Source organism: Ascidia mentula, chromosome 9 (genome assembly GCF_947561715.1).
Source record: "Ascidia mentula chromosome 9, kaAscMent1.1, whole genome shotgun sequence".
Lineage (NCBI taxonomy): Eukaryota > Metazoa > Chordata > Ascidiacea > Phlebobranchia > Ascidiidae > Ascidia > Ascidia mentula.
The window spans coordinates 9,641,356-9,655,665 of NC_138574.1; the positions used below are offsets into that span (position 1 = coordinate 9,641,356).

General features: G+C 41.0%; 1 protein-coding gene across 2 annotated transcripts in view; it reads left to right on the forward strand.

The window, feature by feature from the left end:
• The window catches only part of LOC145913596 (retinoic acid receptor alpha-like), a 65,039-nt gene that overhangs the window by 22,670 nt on the left and 28,059 nt on the right, over nucleotides 1-14,310 (forward strand). The window contains exons 1-2 of one of the 2 annotated variants that reach the window (XM_083001315.1): nucleotides 11,700-12,504; nucleotides 12,731-12,826. In XM_083001315.1, coding sequence (XP_082857441.1) covers nucleotides 11,700-12,504; nucleotides 12,731-12,826 — 901 coding nt within the window. Of the gene's footprint in view, nucleotides 1-11,699; nucleotides 12,505-12,730; nucleotides 12,827-14,310 lie in introns of those variants that run through there. The other variant, XM_083001316.1, reaches the window with a different exon arrangement.

Consider the following 14,310-nt stretch of genomic DNA (forward strand, 5'->3'; position numbering starts at 1 on the left):
TTTAGATGCTCGGATTTCTCTTCGAAACCTGCGATTCCGAACTTTGTAACAAGTAAAAGGCAATTCCAACCCCCAAACAAAATTCCCAGTGGAGTTGTTAACCGTTGCGAAGAAGGCTTGTTCGTCACCTTTTGCATACAACTTAAGCTAATGAACGTAAGTTCTGAGAACGTTTTCTTGTCTTGGCACAGGGAGTTGCCATGTTGAGTTGTGGGTTATTTATGAAGTAGACGTGCATGAGACGGTGAATGTTAATGTCCTATGTCCTGGCCTAGGGTTTAATTGTGGACGAGAGAAGGTCTCTCTTTCCGCCAAAACCACGAAAACAATAACACACGACTGTATATTAAGCTTATTTACGCATATTCCTGGTGGCGCAGGTGATCAATGCGGTTTAATTTTGGACAAAAATCCAGTAGACTTGGTGGGCACCACTTTTAATATGATCTAGAAGGCACATTTTTTTCTGCCGAGTATGCCTCTCTGAAGCTGTCACATACAACTTATGAGATCCGTTGAAATATACCTATCCCACCTCGTTTAACCACGATCGTAATGCGAGATGAGACACACGTGGCAAGCCAACTTGGTCCAAGTTGATTGTCATGATGGTTTTATCATAAACGCCCCAACAGTGCGATACGACCCAAGATATTACTCGTTTCTGGCAGTGAGCCTTCGAAACGCCTCATTAAAATCACCCCTCCGAGCTATTGTTTATCACTATGAATAATAAATACTCCAGACATCCGGTGTCAAGAAGGACCTGCATCTTTCATGAAAGTTTATTAAAGGCGGCATAACCTTCAGCAAGCCACACGCCACGGTGTTGACATTTTCGTGTTGTCTGCTTTGCACAGTGGTCGAAATTGGAAGAACGTTCTCAATAATTAAAGCTGCTGTATTGGGTGCTTGAGCAGAAGTATCCTCCAGTCTTTTTTGTGTTTTTGTGCTCGGCGGGGACAGCTAGTGTTAGAGTTTCGGTGGTAGGCTTTGTCGATAGGTGTCGCTGTTTGTCCATCGCTCGCTTGCGACTTCATCACCAAGCTGGAGATTCCTTCGAATTGAGCTCGGAATTAACATTTGTTTATTTTGTGCAAGTGGTTGTACTTTGACACAAATCAATCCTTGCTTTAACTTTCGGAAAATAAATGGATTTTTTCAAAACAACGTAAATGCCCACAGTAAATACACGACACCGATATTTTTCAAGTGACAGTTTCCAAGCTTAGAAGCGCTGCTAAATAATTAATCAATGTCAAGGAGCTTATCAGCGCCTAAATGACAGCACCCACCCTCGCACAATATATAGCTGATATAAAACCCAATTTTTCTTCATGTTTCTTGTAATTTTTTATGTTTTGCATCCAATCCAATTTGCTTACATAGGCAGTGTACAGTTTATGTTAGACTTTGTTGTATTTTTACGTAAACTAAGAATTGTCAAAGCGATGGAAAATCTTGGGCAGAAATATCGCCTTCTTTTTTCAGAAATTGCACCATGTCGAACGTGGTTATTATGTTTGCAAAAAATGTCACTTCGCCTTCCCCTGCAAGACTATTCGGTCATTCTGGTCTTGTAGTAAATTGTAAATAGCACATTAGGTGGCCGTAAACCCCCTAGCTTATAGGGCGAACACACAGAACACGCCTTACATCGTAATGCCTTGTTTAAAACAGTCGATTAATTACCTCCTAGTTAGCGTACTTGAAGAGGTTGCCGTACTACCTTTAAGCACACGAATATAGCTACTTGCGGAAGTTTATTAGCAGGTTACTACCTCCCCGTGGATGCGAATTGACGTCATCGATTACGTATCGCTCACTCGCGTTGCTCTAAAAGCGTCTCGGAACCACTATACGCAGTTACGAAATAAAAATTCCAATTTCAGGTCCGATGATTGCGTTTTGCACCGAACGATTAGGGGCCAATATAAGGTGCGGTCGGTTTCCTATGAAATATTAAGCATGGGTCATGAATTGAAAATGTTACAAGAAATTTTTTTGAACTATACTTTTGAGTGTTTTAGGGATGACTAGCAATAACAACTTGGGATAAGTGTAGCAGCGATTTACCTGAATTGACCCCTTAAGTGTATATTGCCACTGCACGAGCTGCGTTGCTTTTCAAGACTTAAAAGATAGTTTGCGTGGCAATCATATGCCGGTAGAATGCATTATATATTCAATGTTTTCATATGCCCGGTTGTCGTTTTTTAATTCCCCAAAGTCTGCACCTTTTCTTGATCTAATTCGAGTGCCTGCGGCCAAGTTAACGTCAGTTTAATCGTCGTTGTTTGTCTTGACATCTATCTAATGAAGATATTAAGGCTGCTCAAGTAACGATTGCGTGTATTTTTAACTTGCAAAATGGTGGATGCCACGCTTGGTGATCAAAGTCCACGGACAACACGGGCTTTGAAAGCAGTGTTTGGGTCGTATATATCTCTAAATAGTAACAAGTTGTTCATCAACCACTGCCTTGACAGATCATAGATCAGTAGTGATCGGATTTACGTACACGTGTAGAAGGCAACCCTTCCGTGCCTTCGTTTTAATATCGTTTATCCACTTTTTTTGGAACTCACGCAATTTTTCAGGACACAGGCAACCATTAATTAATGCTTGTACCTTGTAAACAATGGGTCAGTTTGAGACCACTCCGTGTGCTATTCGTCAAACGGATATGGCAAAACCTAAAATAGCATCCAGGTCTCCGATTTATTAATATTATAAACCGTTACAGGAAGTTGAGGGAGTCTTGCTTTATTGTAGCTTGCGCAGGTCCGTTGTTTTGCATGGTTCACGATGATTTTATTTCAGATGCAGCTGGAAAACAGTCATTGCCCATATGAAGAAAACAGCTTTGTTATCGACACTTAAGTTTCTCCAGAGTTCAATATTTTTGGTTTATTCTGTACTTTATTCACGTTTCAACTCAAGAATTTACAAAAATGCGTGTAAATAAAGATTACTTAACTGTGTATGTACTGGGAATGCGACACACGATAATGGCCCGGAAGATACTTTTACACCGGGTCACAAAGTTTTTTCCAAACTTGATCCACATATAAGCCTATGTAACATAGAAATCTGTGCGAATGTTAACCCTCCGATTTCGTGTAGTATTTCACGTTAAATATATAAACAAAAATAACAGGCGGTGTCCCTGTTTACGCCTAATCATTGAAATTCGTACAGATTTCTGTTTTACACAGACTTATATGTGGGTGAAGTTTGGAAAAAACTTTGTGACCCGGTGTAGTAGTATTTTCCTAATGGCCCCAACCAATATCATGAGTCAAGAAAGCTCTCTGTCTCATATGGTATTTTCCTTCTAATTTCACAGAAACTGAAGAGGGTTTGGTCGAAAACAATTCTCTCCGCCCAATATGTAAATACAGTTGGCAAGCGCATTTCTCCATTTCGGGGAAAGTGTCGTTATTTCACCCTTTTATCTGCAATGCCACATTGCACCCACTCTGCAATTGCACTAAATGTATTGACAGGATTTTCCACAGCGGTTAATTTTCGTTTTCACCGAAAAATTAGTCTATCTTTATACGAGAGTAAATTTCCAAAGCAAAACTTGCGTCTGTGTTGTGGTTTTAATATGTCAGAGTTCCCATGCAAATGCCTTTTATCAAAACAAGTCTTTAATGTCAGTAGTATAGTTGCGAAACTTTTCGCTGAGTGAATTTGTTGTCCAACTCTTTACTCTTAATACCATGTTCCACGTTTCCTATAAGCGCCGTACTCTATAATTCCCAATTAACCGCATATGGAAGTTACGGCAATTTAGTTTACAACTGTGGAAGAGTTGGCCGAACATCGTCATATCGAAAAAAAAAATTTCGTACGCCCTTCGAAACCGAAGACGACCTAGTTGCGACCTGACCTGGAATAACCATACGTGCACAAAATCTGAAAAGTACGTCATACTATAGGAAACAATATCCGCAATGTCAGTGACTCATTTATAGTTTCCATGTGTAAATTCGTGGTGACCGATTCCATGTCTTACGGTTTTTGTTGGGCATTTTTTCGAGACCCAAAGAAATTTCGGTTAGTCGTATTTATTCGCCCGATACTGAAGTTGTTTCAAAATTTGAGTGTTAAATGAAAAATAATGTTTTACTGTTATACAAATAAAAATAGTTATATAATACCATTTTAGTGTTGTAGACTTTTAAAGTATCTTTCAGGAAATGTATAAAGCACATTGTGATTATAACTACCTTAAAGTCCATGGTAATTACATTTTATTTGCAGTCTTTATACTATTGTGAAATTTCGTTCAGAATCAATATACAATCACTAATGCTAATGCATCAACATGCATCTATAGAGAATGTTGTAAAACTGGCGTTAAGTTTTAAGATGGAGAAAATGTTGATGGGAACGTGGGATTGACCTCATGTATATGCGCAAAATAACACATCAAAAAAATGTTACCTTGTCTGGAAGATCGTTTTTTTTAGCACATTTTAACAACAGTAAATTGGTAGCGAACGCAAAGTGGAGCAATTGGAGCATAACACTTTTGAGCAGTTTCGCTTTTTGTTTCGTTTTCGCACTTGGCTGATGCGTGTGGAGAGTCACGTAACTTCAATTGTGTTCGTCGTTGTTTATTAACGACCCTTTGTTAGTATGCAAAACAAGAAATGTATACACTAGATAGAAAAACCCCAAACCTATGTATGGTGGCCTATGAGTGCCACCCAAAAAATCAACAATGGACATGATTATAAAATGAAAAATTATTTGCAAATGAAAAATAATTTGCAAATAAAAATCAAATTGCAAATGAAAAGTAATATGAAAATAAAAATGATTTGCAAACGCAAAGTGATTTGAATTTTTTTTTCGCTGTCTCGACGTGGCCGAGACGTGCCAGTGCCAAGTGTTTCCCAAAGCAAAACTCTCACTTGCACTTTTTCCCTAAAGTCAACAAAATTTAAAATGTATTTAATGTCATATTTATTTAAAGTTAAAGAAGATTGATAAATGAAAATATACAATTTAACGTTCAGTAATAGAGAGCTTCACGATGTCTGTGACTAAAATAGTTTGAAAACACTATCGCGCGTTATGGTCGGTTGCGTCGGGCTTAAACTTTGACCGCTTTGACACAGTTATATTGGAAAATACAAAACATATAGTTATTGGCGATTTACTAATGTTGCCGGTTATCAAAAGAGAAGAAATTCTAGATTTCGTGATACGAGATTTTCCTCGATATGCTTGGAGCTTGCGAACGTTATGTCGCAGACTCAAGCATTTTGACATTTCTTACACCGATCATTCAGTTGGTGTACATGAAGTAGTGACAGCCGTAAATATGGAACTAAATGGCCCAGGAAAGTGTTGGGTTATAGAGCCATGCACCAGAAGTTGAGGAAACAACATGGAATGAATGTGCCTAGAGATTTAGTGTGTGCTGCCATGTCTGAATTAGACCCTGAAGAATGTTTTCAATGGTGATTTCGTCGAACAAGTAAGGAACAAATTCCCGAGCTCCAATCTTGGAATATTTTTGGGCTTTTCCCAAAACTTTAGGGCTACATCTTTGTACTGTTGAAGATTTTTTTTCCACAATCTGTGCGTAATTACCCTTTGGTGTCTTATTTGCGGGATCCTTCGACCGCCTCTGCTTCATCTCTTCTTTAAATTTATGCCATGCATTGGCCATTTTTAGACAAATAAGCAGAAGAAAAATACATATGATGATGTAGAAAAATCAAGAAATAACCTTCGCTCGTTACACGCACTGGACCATATCGTAGGTTAAGGTTAAGGCACAGTCAGCACAAAAACATTACAAATAAATGTTAAATTGTATATTTTAACTTTTATAGTTATCACTGCTCGTTCAAATAAATATCGCATTCAATAAACTTCCAATTTGTTGACTTTAGAGAAAAAGTGCAAGTGATTGTTTTGCTTTGGGAAACACTTGGCACTGGCACGTCTCGGCCACGTCGAGACAGCGAAAAAAAATTCAAATCACTTTGCGTTTGCAAATTACTTTTCATTTGCAAATCATTTTCATTTTCAAATTACTTTTCATTTGCAATTTGATTTTTATTTACAAATTACTTTTCGTTTGCGAATTACTTTTCATTTGCAATTTGATATTTATTTGCAAATTAATTTTCATTTGCAAATCATTATTCATTTTATTTTGATGTCCATTGTTGATTTTTTGGGTGGCACTCCATAGGCCACCATACCTATGCTAACCTGTAGGAACCTATACTTACTTTAAGGAAAACCTTCACTCGCCAATAAAATTTCCCCTGGAGCATCCGTCCTGAAGTTGTCGACCGATATCTCCACATAATTTGCATGTGCGCCCAACTGTTTTCGCCAAGAAAAAAGTGAACTTCTCTCCGTCGCTCGCTATTTGAAATTCCAGCGCCGTTTTCTGCGAAACCCTCCACGCGGTACGTTCGGAATTTTCATCGTCGACTTAATTGTAATAATGCGATTTGCGACGAATGGCGCCGATTAATTAGAGAAATTATCTGAAAAGGGCTTTTGGCGTAACTACCACCTTCCTACGTAATGTTTTTACTGTAATTGGATTTCCAGTCAATCGAAACGTCGTTCACAACTTTGTTTACGTAAATTTCATTTTTAACATAATTGTTTTGTATTCCTTATTGGGCCGTTAAAAAATTATGAAAATCGTTTTCTTTTAAACGAGTATTCGTTCATTGGCCCTTTTAAATAAAAAATAGTCAGTAAGTTAGTAGCGTTCGAAAGTCCAGCAAAGGGACACGCCTTAAAATCTTATTGCCAAACAACTGCTTTCGCGCTTTCTTCACGAGATTTATGAAAGTACGAAAATAATTCAAAACTGGAAATACCGCTCTGGTTTTTATGTAACTATTGTTTCCGACAGTTTGAAAATAATGTGCGTCACTTTCACTGAGTTCCTTTTCAAATTTTTCTGATCAATTCGACATTTCCTTTCCATTCTTTAATGACCAACGACGTCGGGAAAATGCGACTGTGACACAACTTGTTACATGGAATTGCGGAAGACAACATCTCATAAGTGGATTGCCTTTTGTCTTGCACAATTCCTCTCGTTTCGTGAGGCTTGTGTGGTGCGATGCTTCTTTTGTAACATAGGCCTACGTTTTAGAAGATTTAGCTTATGAAAGATATTTTTTTTACTGAGCACACATCTTCGAATACGTTTATGCAGCTTCGTGTGTTTATTGACAAGAGGTTGTAAGTGTAGTTAATTCTTGCAGTGTTGAAACTTCTGGCGCGTTCAAAGTTGCTTCTTTTTGTGGCAAAGGTATTACTCATGGCACTGAAGTTTACCACAGTGTATCAAGAAGACGTACATGTAAAGAAAACCTGAACACCCCACAGCAATGTTCCCCGTATAGCTGATATACTGGTGTTTTTAAGAACATTTATAAACGAAAACTTGAATTAGGAGAAACATACGGTGCTGTATTTTATTAAGTACGGACCAATTCCCGTATATTTTTCACAACAATTTCACGTTAGAATCGAAGTGCTCATTAACGCCTGCGGTGCAAGTCTACACCGTATTGTCCACTTTTTTGCAGTGTTGCAATTGCGACAGAGTTTCAACTTGAAACTTGTTGCTTGCTAAAAGAAACTCTTGAGCTGTAGGCCTCGAAACTCCAAGACTTTCCTAACGTATCGTCGTTAGCGTCACAGGTCACCGCCGCCCTTTTGACCTCGCAAACGCCCATTCATCGGTTTCAGAATCTCCTTTATTAAAACTCGTGACGTAATTTTCCATCTTTGGCCGGACCGGCAAATAACTTTTTTCCCGTCTTCAGTCGTTACTCAAGTCTATGAACGATACTCAAGCGCATTGATAAGCGGGAAAGTCCCGCCGTCAAACCTCTCCGGTCTTTTACGCCACAGTAGCCATCAGATGGCACCATACGCTTGATGGGCGGTTTGGGTTTTTCCAAGCATGCGCATACGCCAGTAGCGAAGCCTCTTTTCCTTGCAGCCAAGGTATCCATTTGTCGTCCACCTTGGTGCACGTATGCAGTTGCTTTGGATTTTTTTCCCGAAATAGCCACTGCCGCATGCCAAATGGCACTACTCGGTCCTATATTCTTTTCAACAACTTTGATTGTTGCAATTGTCATCGCGGATATAGAGAAATGAGTATTGGCGAGACGACCGGCGCACAATAGTAGCTTCTTTCTGTGGTTAATAAGGTTCGAAAACTCATTTGCTTTTGTTCTGCGTATTATCTCTATACAGTGCAGAAGTAAGTAAATGGAAAGATTGCTTTCGAGTGAATTGACAGTCAGTGCCAAAAACGCAGTAGGTTATATAAATACAGCTGGAAAAATATTACTAAATATATTTTTACGTTTTATCACATTTGCGCTTTAGTGGCGTCAAGATAGATCCTTCAACTGATTTGTTTGCATGCCACAGCATTGCAATAAACCAGGTAATATTGTGAGGAAAACGTACAAAATATTTCCGCAACATAGTGGCCAGTTAAAGTATTTCGGCAGTACATATGTTTCGAAAGATAAGGCAAATGCCAAAGATAAGGCAAAGCGCGCACGTTGATGTAACGGTGAGATCAACACTTCTTGCCAATTACGCTCCCATCAAAATGCATCTGAGGCGGTGCGTTACACTTCCGTTTGGCAACATAAACAACCTTTTAAATTCGCACTACCGTAAAGCTTCCTTTAAAACGGCGAAAACAAGCGCATTTGTTTTACTTGCAACACGTAACGGAGCCGCGATACAACTTGCAGCATTGTTATTTTCAAGGAAATGACGTAGAGCAATATACTGCGGGATATTTTATTGACGCAAATAACTCTTGCCTGCGCCACGCGCGTATAAATAAAGGAGCCATGCGCGTGAACGTCGAATCAGTCAACGTGCAGAGCTTGTGTAGCGGAGATGGAAGGTCCTGCTGAGGCAAATTTCGATGGAATTTTGCCAAGTTTGGGGGTTGCGGTGCATTAAAAATTGCCTTTTTTGTCCGTAAGTTTTGTAATTCGTCGGGTAACAGAGCATTAGTCGATATCGTTTGTTACGTACTTGCAAAAATTTTAATACAGAAACGTGAATTGCACGGTAGATTTATAAAAAGGCAGATCTTGTGGTCACAATGACGCCTAATTGAAACAAAACTATGTTGCCAAAGCAGATACAAGCTACAAGGAATGGCCCAACGTGATAAAATTAACAAAGTCTCGCGGTTTCGATCTTGCATAAACCTAACTGCGACAAAATCACGAGGAAAGTTTAAAAACTACTGTACCCGTGCAGCTGGCAGTTGGGCGTGTAGGCGTTAATTGAGTGTACCAAGGCGCTGAAGTTGCGGCGAGTCGTCTTCCATTGCGTGCGGGCAATGATCGCAGTTTAAGTCGCGATCAAACGACTTTTTCATCGTGGTCTCCTAATTGAAGTCGCAAAGAGCTCTATAAAAAGATGCGGTTGGTGTTAATTTTCCATCGAAAACATGTCTCCTTCGGCTGTGGGTGTAGTGATGCATGATCGATGATAAGGATACACCATTAAATGATCGTCTAAGGTAACGCGTTATGTCAGGTCTACGTTGAACTTGTCTGCAAGTTAACCATACGGATTTGTCGTGTTTTGGCGAATCTTAGAATACATGTTAAGTTTGTGCAAATTTCGTATACTTTTTTCTGCGTTGTGTTGACTTGCGTGTTTAGTTTCATAACAGCGACCCAATCGCCGAAACAGAAACTTTTTTTCCGTTAGTCTTCTTGACATGAGTAGGCCTGGCGGTACCAGCAACAAACTTTTCGAAGAGACCTTGAATTGTCACTTTGTTGGCTTCAATAAGGCGCCCTTGTTTAAAACTATGTAGATTCCCCTACCTATATATACTCCACCGGCCCTCATTGCGTACAAAACTCGTTACGGCTATTGATCGCAACAAGCAGTACAACATATACAACAATGCGTACAAATCGCCTGGAGAATGCAAAACCGTCGGAACGAAGCAATGCAACGTTGGAATTCTGCGGGCGCCGGGTGACATAAGACCGTAGTGCACAAAAAAATCCTTCAACGAAACGAATGACGACCGCATTCCAGCGGATAGGCCTCGCCTCGTTTCGCGCACGTAACAAATCAGACACCTCAAGGCGCATTATGTAAATACTAGCTTACACTTGATTCCGTTGTCGGGCGCAGTCGACTTTCCTGGTCGGTACAAGGCATAGAGTCGACGCATAATTACCGCTCGATTGGCTTGTACTAGCCGTGAGGCATTTGATTTGAAGTAAGTTATACGAGCCCAGTCAGCTTCAGTTATTTCGTTATTTTGCGTGTCTGGTACACTTTGTGTTCATGTTGTCTTTAATCCTTGCCGTCTGTTGAGTGGGTGCAGCGGTGTTGTGATTCATATACACGGTGCAGTTACTCCAATGTGGTCGCACAACGCTACAAGAGGGTTGGGCAGGCAACCGCAAGATCAAGTTATTATAGCTGTGTTTTCTGCAACCATAATTTGTCTATCAGGGTCTGATTACGCAATGGCGACTAGGTAGTTTTAGAAAAAGACAGGACAGCCTTATTGACAAGCGCTAATCCACGCGCACCGTTATTCGCTTGAGGGTACGCTTAATTCGCGCTGCTGGCGCTAAGCTTCGTCTCTAGAAACTCGCGAGAAACTTTCTGGATTCGATAGAAGACCTGACATTCAGGAAGGCGTAGAAATTTTTGAGAGACCAAGTGATGGTGGTCACGACTTTATGGAAGCGCGCCGTTAGGAAACGCACAAAAATAATTAATTACCAGATAGTAAAACGCGTGATGCGACTTTTTGTGCATGATACAAATGAATAGGGCCTAGCGCAGGTGGAAAATTCCGCGCCACCCAAGCCATTGTTCGCACTTCTCTGCGGTGGCTAATTTCACGTTTGCAGGTTTGTTTATGTGTGGATGGCGGTTCTGTTATTGTTCCGTCAACGTTTGTGAGGTTTCAGTGGGCGAAACTGCCTTGGAGAAACCTTGTAGGATGAGATACGCTTTGTATTCAGACCCAGTATCATTTTCGGGTAAAGCGTGTTTATACCCAAAAATGGAGTTCAAGTAAAGGTTTCCAGCTGCTAGATGGAAATTGTTATTGTAAATGATACAGGTTATTTTGAATATGTGAGTATCAGTTAAATACAAATACAACAAAAAAAGTGCCCAGCAAAGGCATTATTGAACGGACGTGACCTTTTTCGTGAAGTTGATCGCCACTGGTAACTATGCCATTGTCACCTTCCGTGTTCTCGGTGTACGTGCGTAAGTTGCCGTAGCGCAGGACCAATGCTGTACCCACTTCATATCAAGACAAACAATTACCCAGTTCTGTATCTATTTTTGCTCCAAGCAATTGGGAGAGTTGCACGCGAATGCCGCGGTTTTTCTGCTGATATTGAGTAATTGGCACTTGACTAATTAAAAAATATGCCTTGTGTGGCAAGTGGCACTGTCAATTTCCTATCGTGCAGTTTTTTTTGTTGGCCGTAGCGCTGTTATTACTGTTGTTTTCACCGAATTTTATTCACGCTATCGATTTGTGCAAATTCACCTTTAGTTGAACTGATTTTTCGGCTCTTCACAGATCGGCTAATTAGGATTAAGTGACTAATTGAATTTATTACTCTCTATTCCGCTTGTCGGATTCTATCGAAATGGCCACCAATTTCGCTGAACTAGACAGCATCGAGTTCGCCTCGCTTGCGATTGGTGGATGCAACGGCAAGACGCAGCCAATCAGAAACGGCTACGAGGCCAGTTTTAACGACAATAACAACGCAACGTACAACGGGATCAGTCATTTTCCTTCGGCCCCACAACCGAACTTAAACTCGTCTTGTGCGCACTTCGGATCGGACCCAAACATACAACCCCAACCATACGCTGTGAAAAACGAACCCGCCGCTTATCATCCTAGCACAGGTCCAAACCTTAACGCCTACCCCCAAGCACCCCCAGCAACCCCTGGTGGGTTTCCTCCAGGAATGGCCCCAAATGCCAATCAGCCCCCAAACGCCGCTTCAACGATGAGGGCTCTGGGTTTTCTTACCGAAAGAACAATTGAGAAGTTTTTTCCCAATGGTAAAAGGCTTTCTCACGCGCCGACTTCGCGGAAGTCGAGTTTGGGAGGGCAGCCACCCAAACTGGGTGATACTATGGCCCCTCTGAAACGTTCGCAGCCTTACTCGAACCCGAGGGACTCGTACAGTGCGAATTACACAAATTACGGCAACTGTGGTGTGCAGAACGGTCGTACCTTGCAGCATCCGCCATACGCTCACCACAGGCGCCAAAACGGTGTTCAAGCAGGGCCCTGGGTTCCTGGGGTTCCAAACGACTCCGTTAATGTCGGTATGGGCCCCAACGGACTGCCTGTAAAACGGGAATGGAATGATTACCATGACAGGGGAATGTTGCGTCATGAGCAGTACTATCCTAACGCGGGCTATTACCCGCAAGGTAAGTTTGGCTGAAAATTTGCTTCGTTATCCAAACGAAAATGTCGAAGATGATTTTTGTGGTTTTGTCGGTTGTCTCTTCCGTTGGTAGTGCGTGTGGATTGTGATATGCGACATATGGGACTCTGTGATTTCTTGGTCGCCCTGCTTTACATACATTGTATCATTGCTTTAACATTGTAGCGAATTCACGACATATAAATCTAAGCAACGATCTTATTTTGCAGATGGAGGCAACGAACGAACCATGATGCGGGACGAGTCGTTTTCGCCGCCAGGAGGCGCACATCACAACGGATTTCCGGGAGCTGAGCGTTGCAGAGGTACCAACATTTTGATACATATATTTTTAATGCATGAGAATACGGGTACATCGCAATCGCCAGACAGGCATTCAATCCAAACTGAATAAATTACCGACGACAGCCGCTAAAATCGGCAAGCTTTATGAAACTAAAGCTGTCGGTTTAAATACAGATTACAAGTGCTTCGGCACGAAAACCATGTTCTGGTTCTTTCCTAACTCGGCATACAATGTCTCGCCCAGGCGTGACTGTCGCTTGGTAAACAACTCCACCGTGGTGTGTTTCGTGGCTCGGTATAATCAGGTAGTTTAATGTGCGCACACCTATCACGTTTCAGCGAGCCCTGCGCTGTATTGTCTATGTCTGTTGTGTTACACAAGGCTGATTGAGCGAAATGGTTGAGAAACGGGAAATAAATTACAAAGGTTTCTTTATGCCAGAACCAAATGCTAAGCCGGGTTCAATATTCTTCCAGGATTACGAAGAATAATTTTGCTATCCCCAATCGAATGATTCAATTATCAAAGCTCTCGAATCAGTAAGAGCTGATTTTGCATTATCACAGCAGCACCTATAGGTGCCATCATTCACATATGTGTTCAAAATAGCGTTGCCATCATTCACATATGTGTTCAAAATACCCCTCATAAAGCTGTCAAGCAAAAGGTTTCTTTTATTTCCTCACTGGTTTCTTTCGATACCATGACTGGTCCGACATTCATATCCTCTCGCCTCCACGCTTGTTGTTCCCGCCGCGATATACAAGGAAACGTTCCTTGGATTTCGAGCCACCACCAACATCTCCTGAAACTCACAGGTTGCGTGGGAACGACTTTGTTTCGAGTCTTTGTTCATGTAAATGCGTGGATAAGTTTTTCTCGCAGAAATCATCTCCGAACTTGCTTGTTTCACAGTACACGCATAAATAGTTTATTGGGTAGTGTTTTAATAAAACAGTAAACTAGTGCTCACGTAAGCGCTGAAAACATTTTACGGTTCGTTGACTAATGTTACTAAATCAAAAATGAACTTCACTTTCGATTTAGATTGTCACAATTTTTCAAACCCGATAATAAAAATCCACCCTTTGACGTTTCCTATTAGTTTGTGCTTAAATCCCAGTGAAAAGCAGCAACTTCATGTTCATTTCCATTATAACCAGACTCGATTAATTTATAACCAAATCGCAGTGAAGGTAAAATAAAATACATGTTGGCGGTCTGGATATTAACTATCGCATGCAAAATTGGCCTCGTATCGTTACAGACACTTTCCGTAACGGCGAAGTTCAAAGACACCGTTGTACAGCTGCGCATTTAATTAACTGCTCGCCTAGCTGCTTATTTTCAAACAACCTGGGAAACGACAGGTCTTGTAACGAGTGCTTTCGTTGCTGAAAAAATTAGGCAAATTACACGGATCCACTTTAGCGAGTGTTCGATTGAGGAAATCACGATCTTTTCCGACTGCCGGAGCAGTTCTCATTAGACTGCTACTCACCC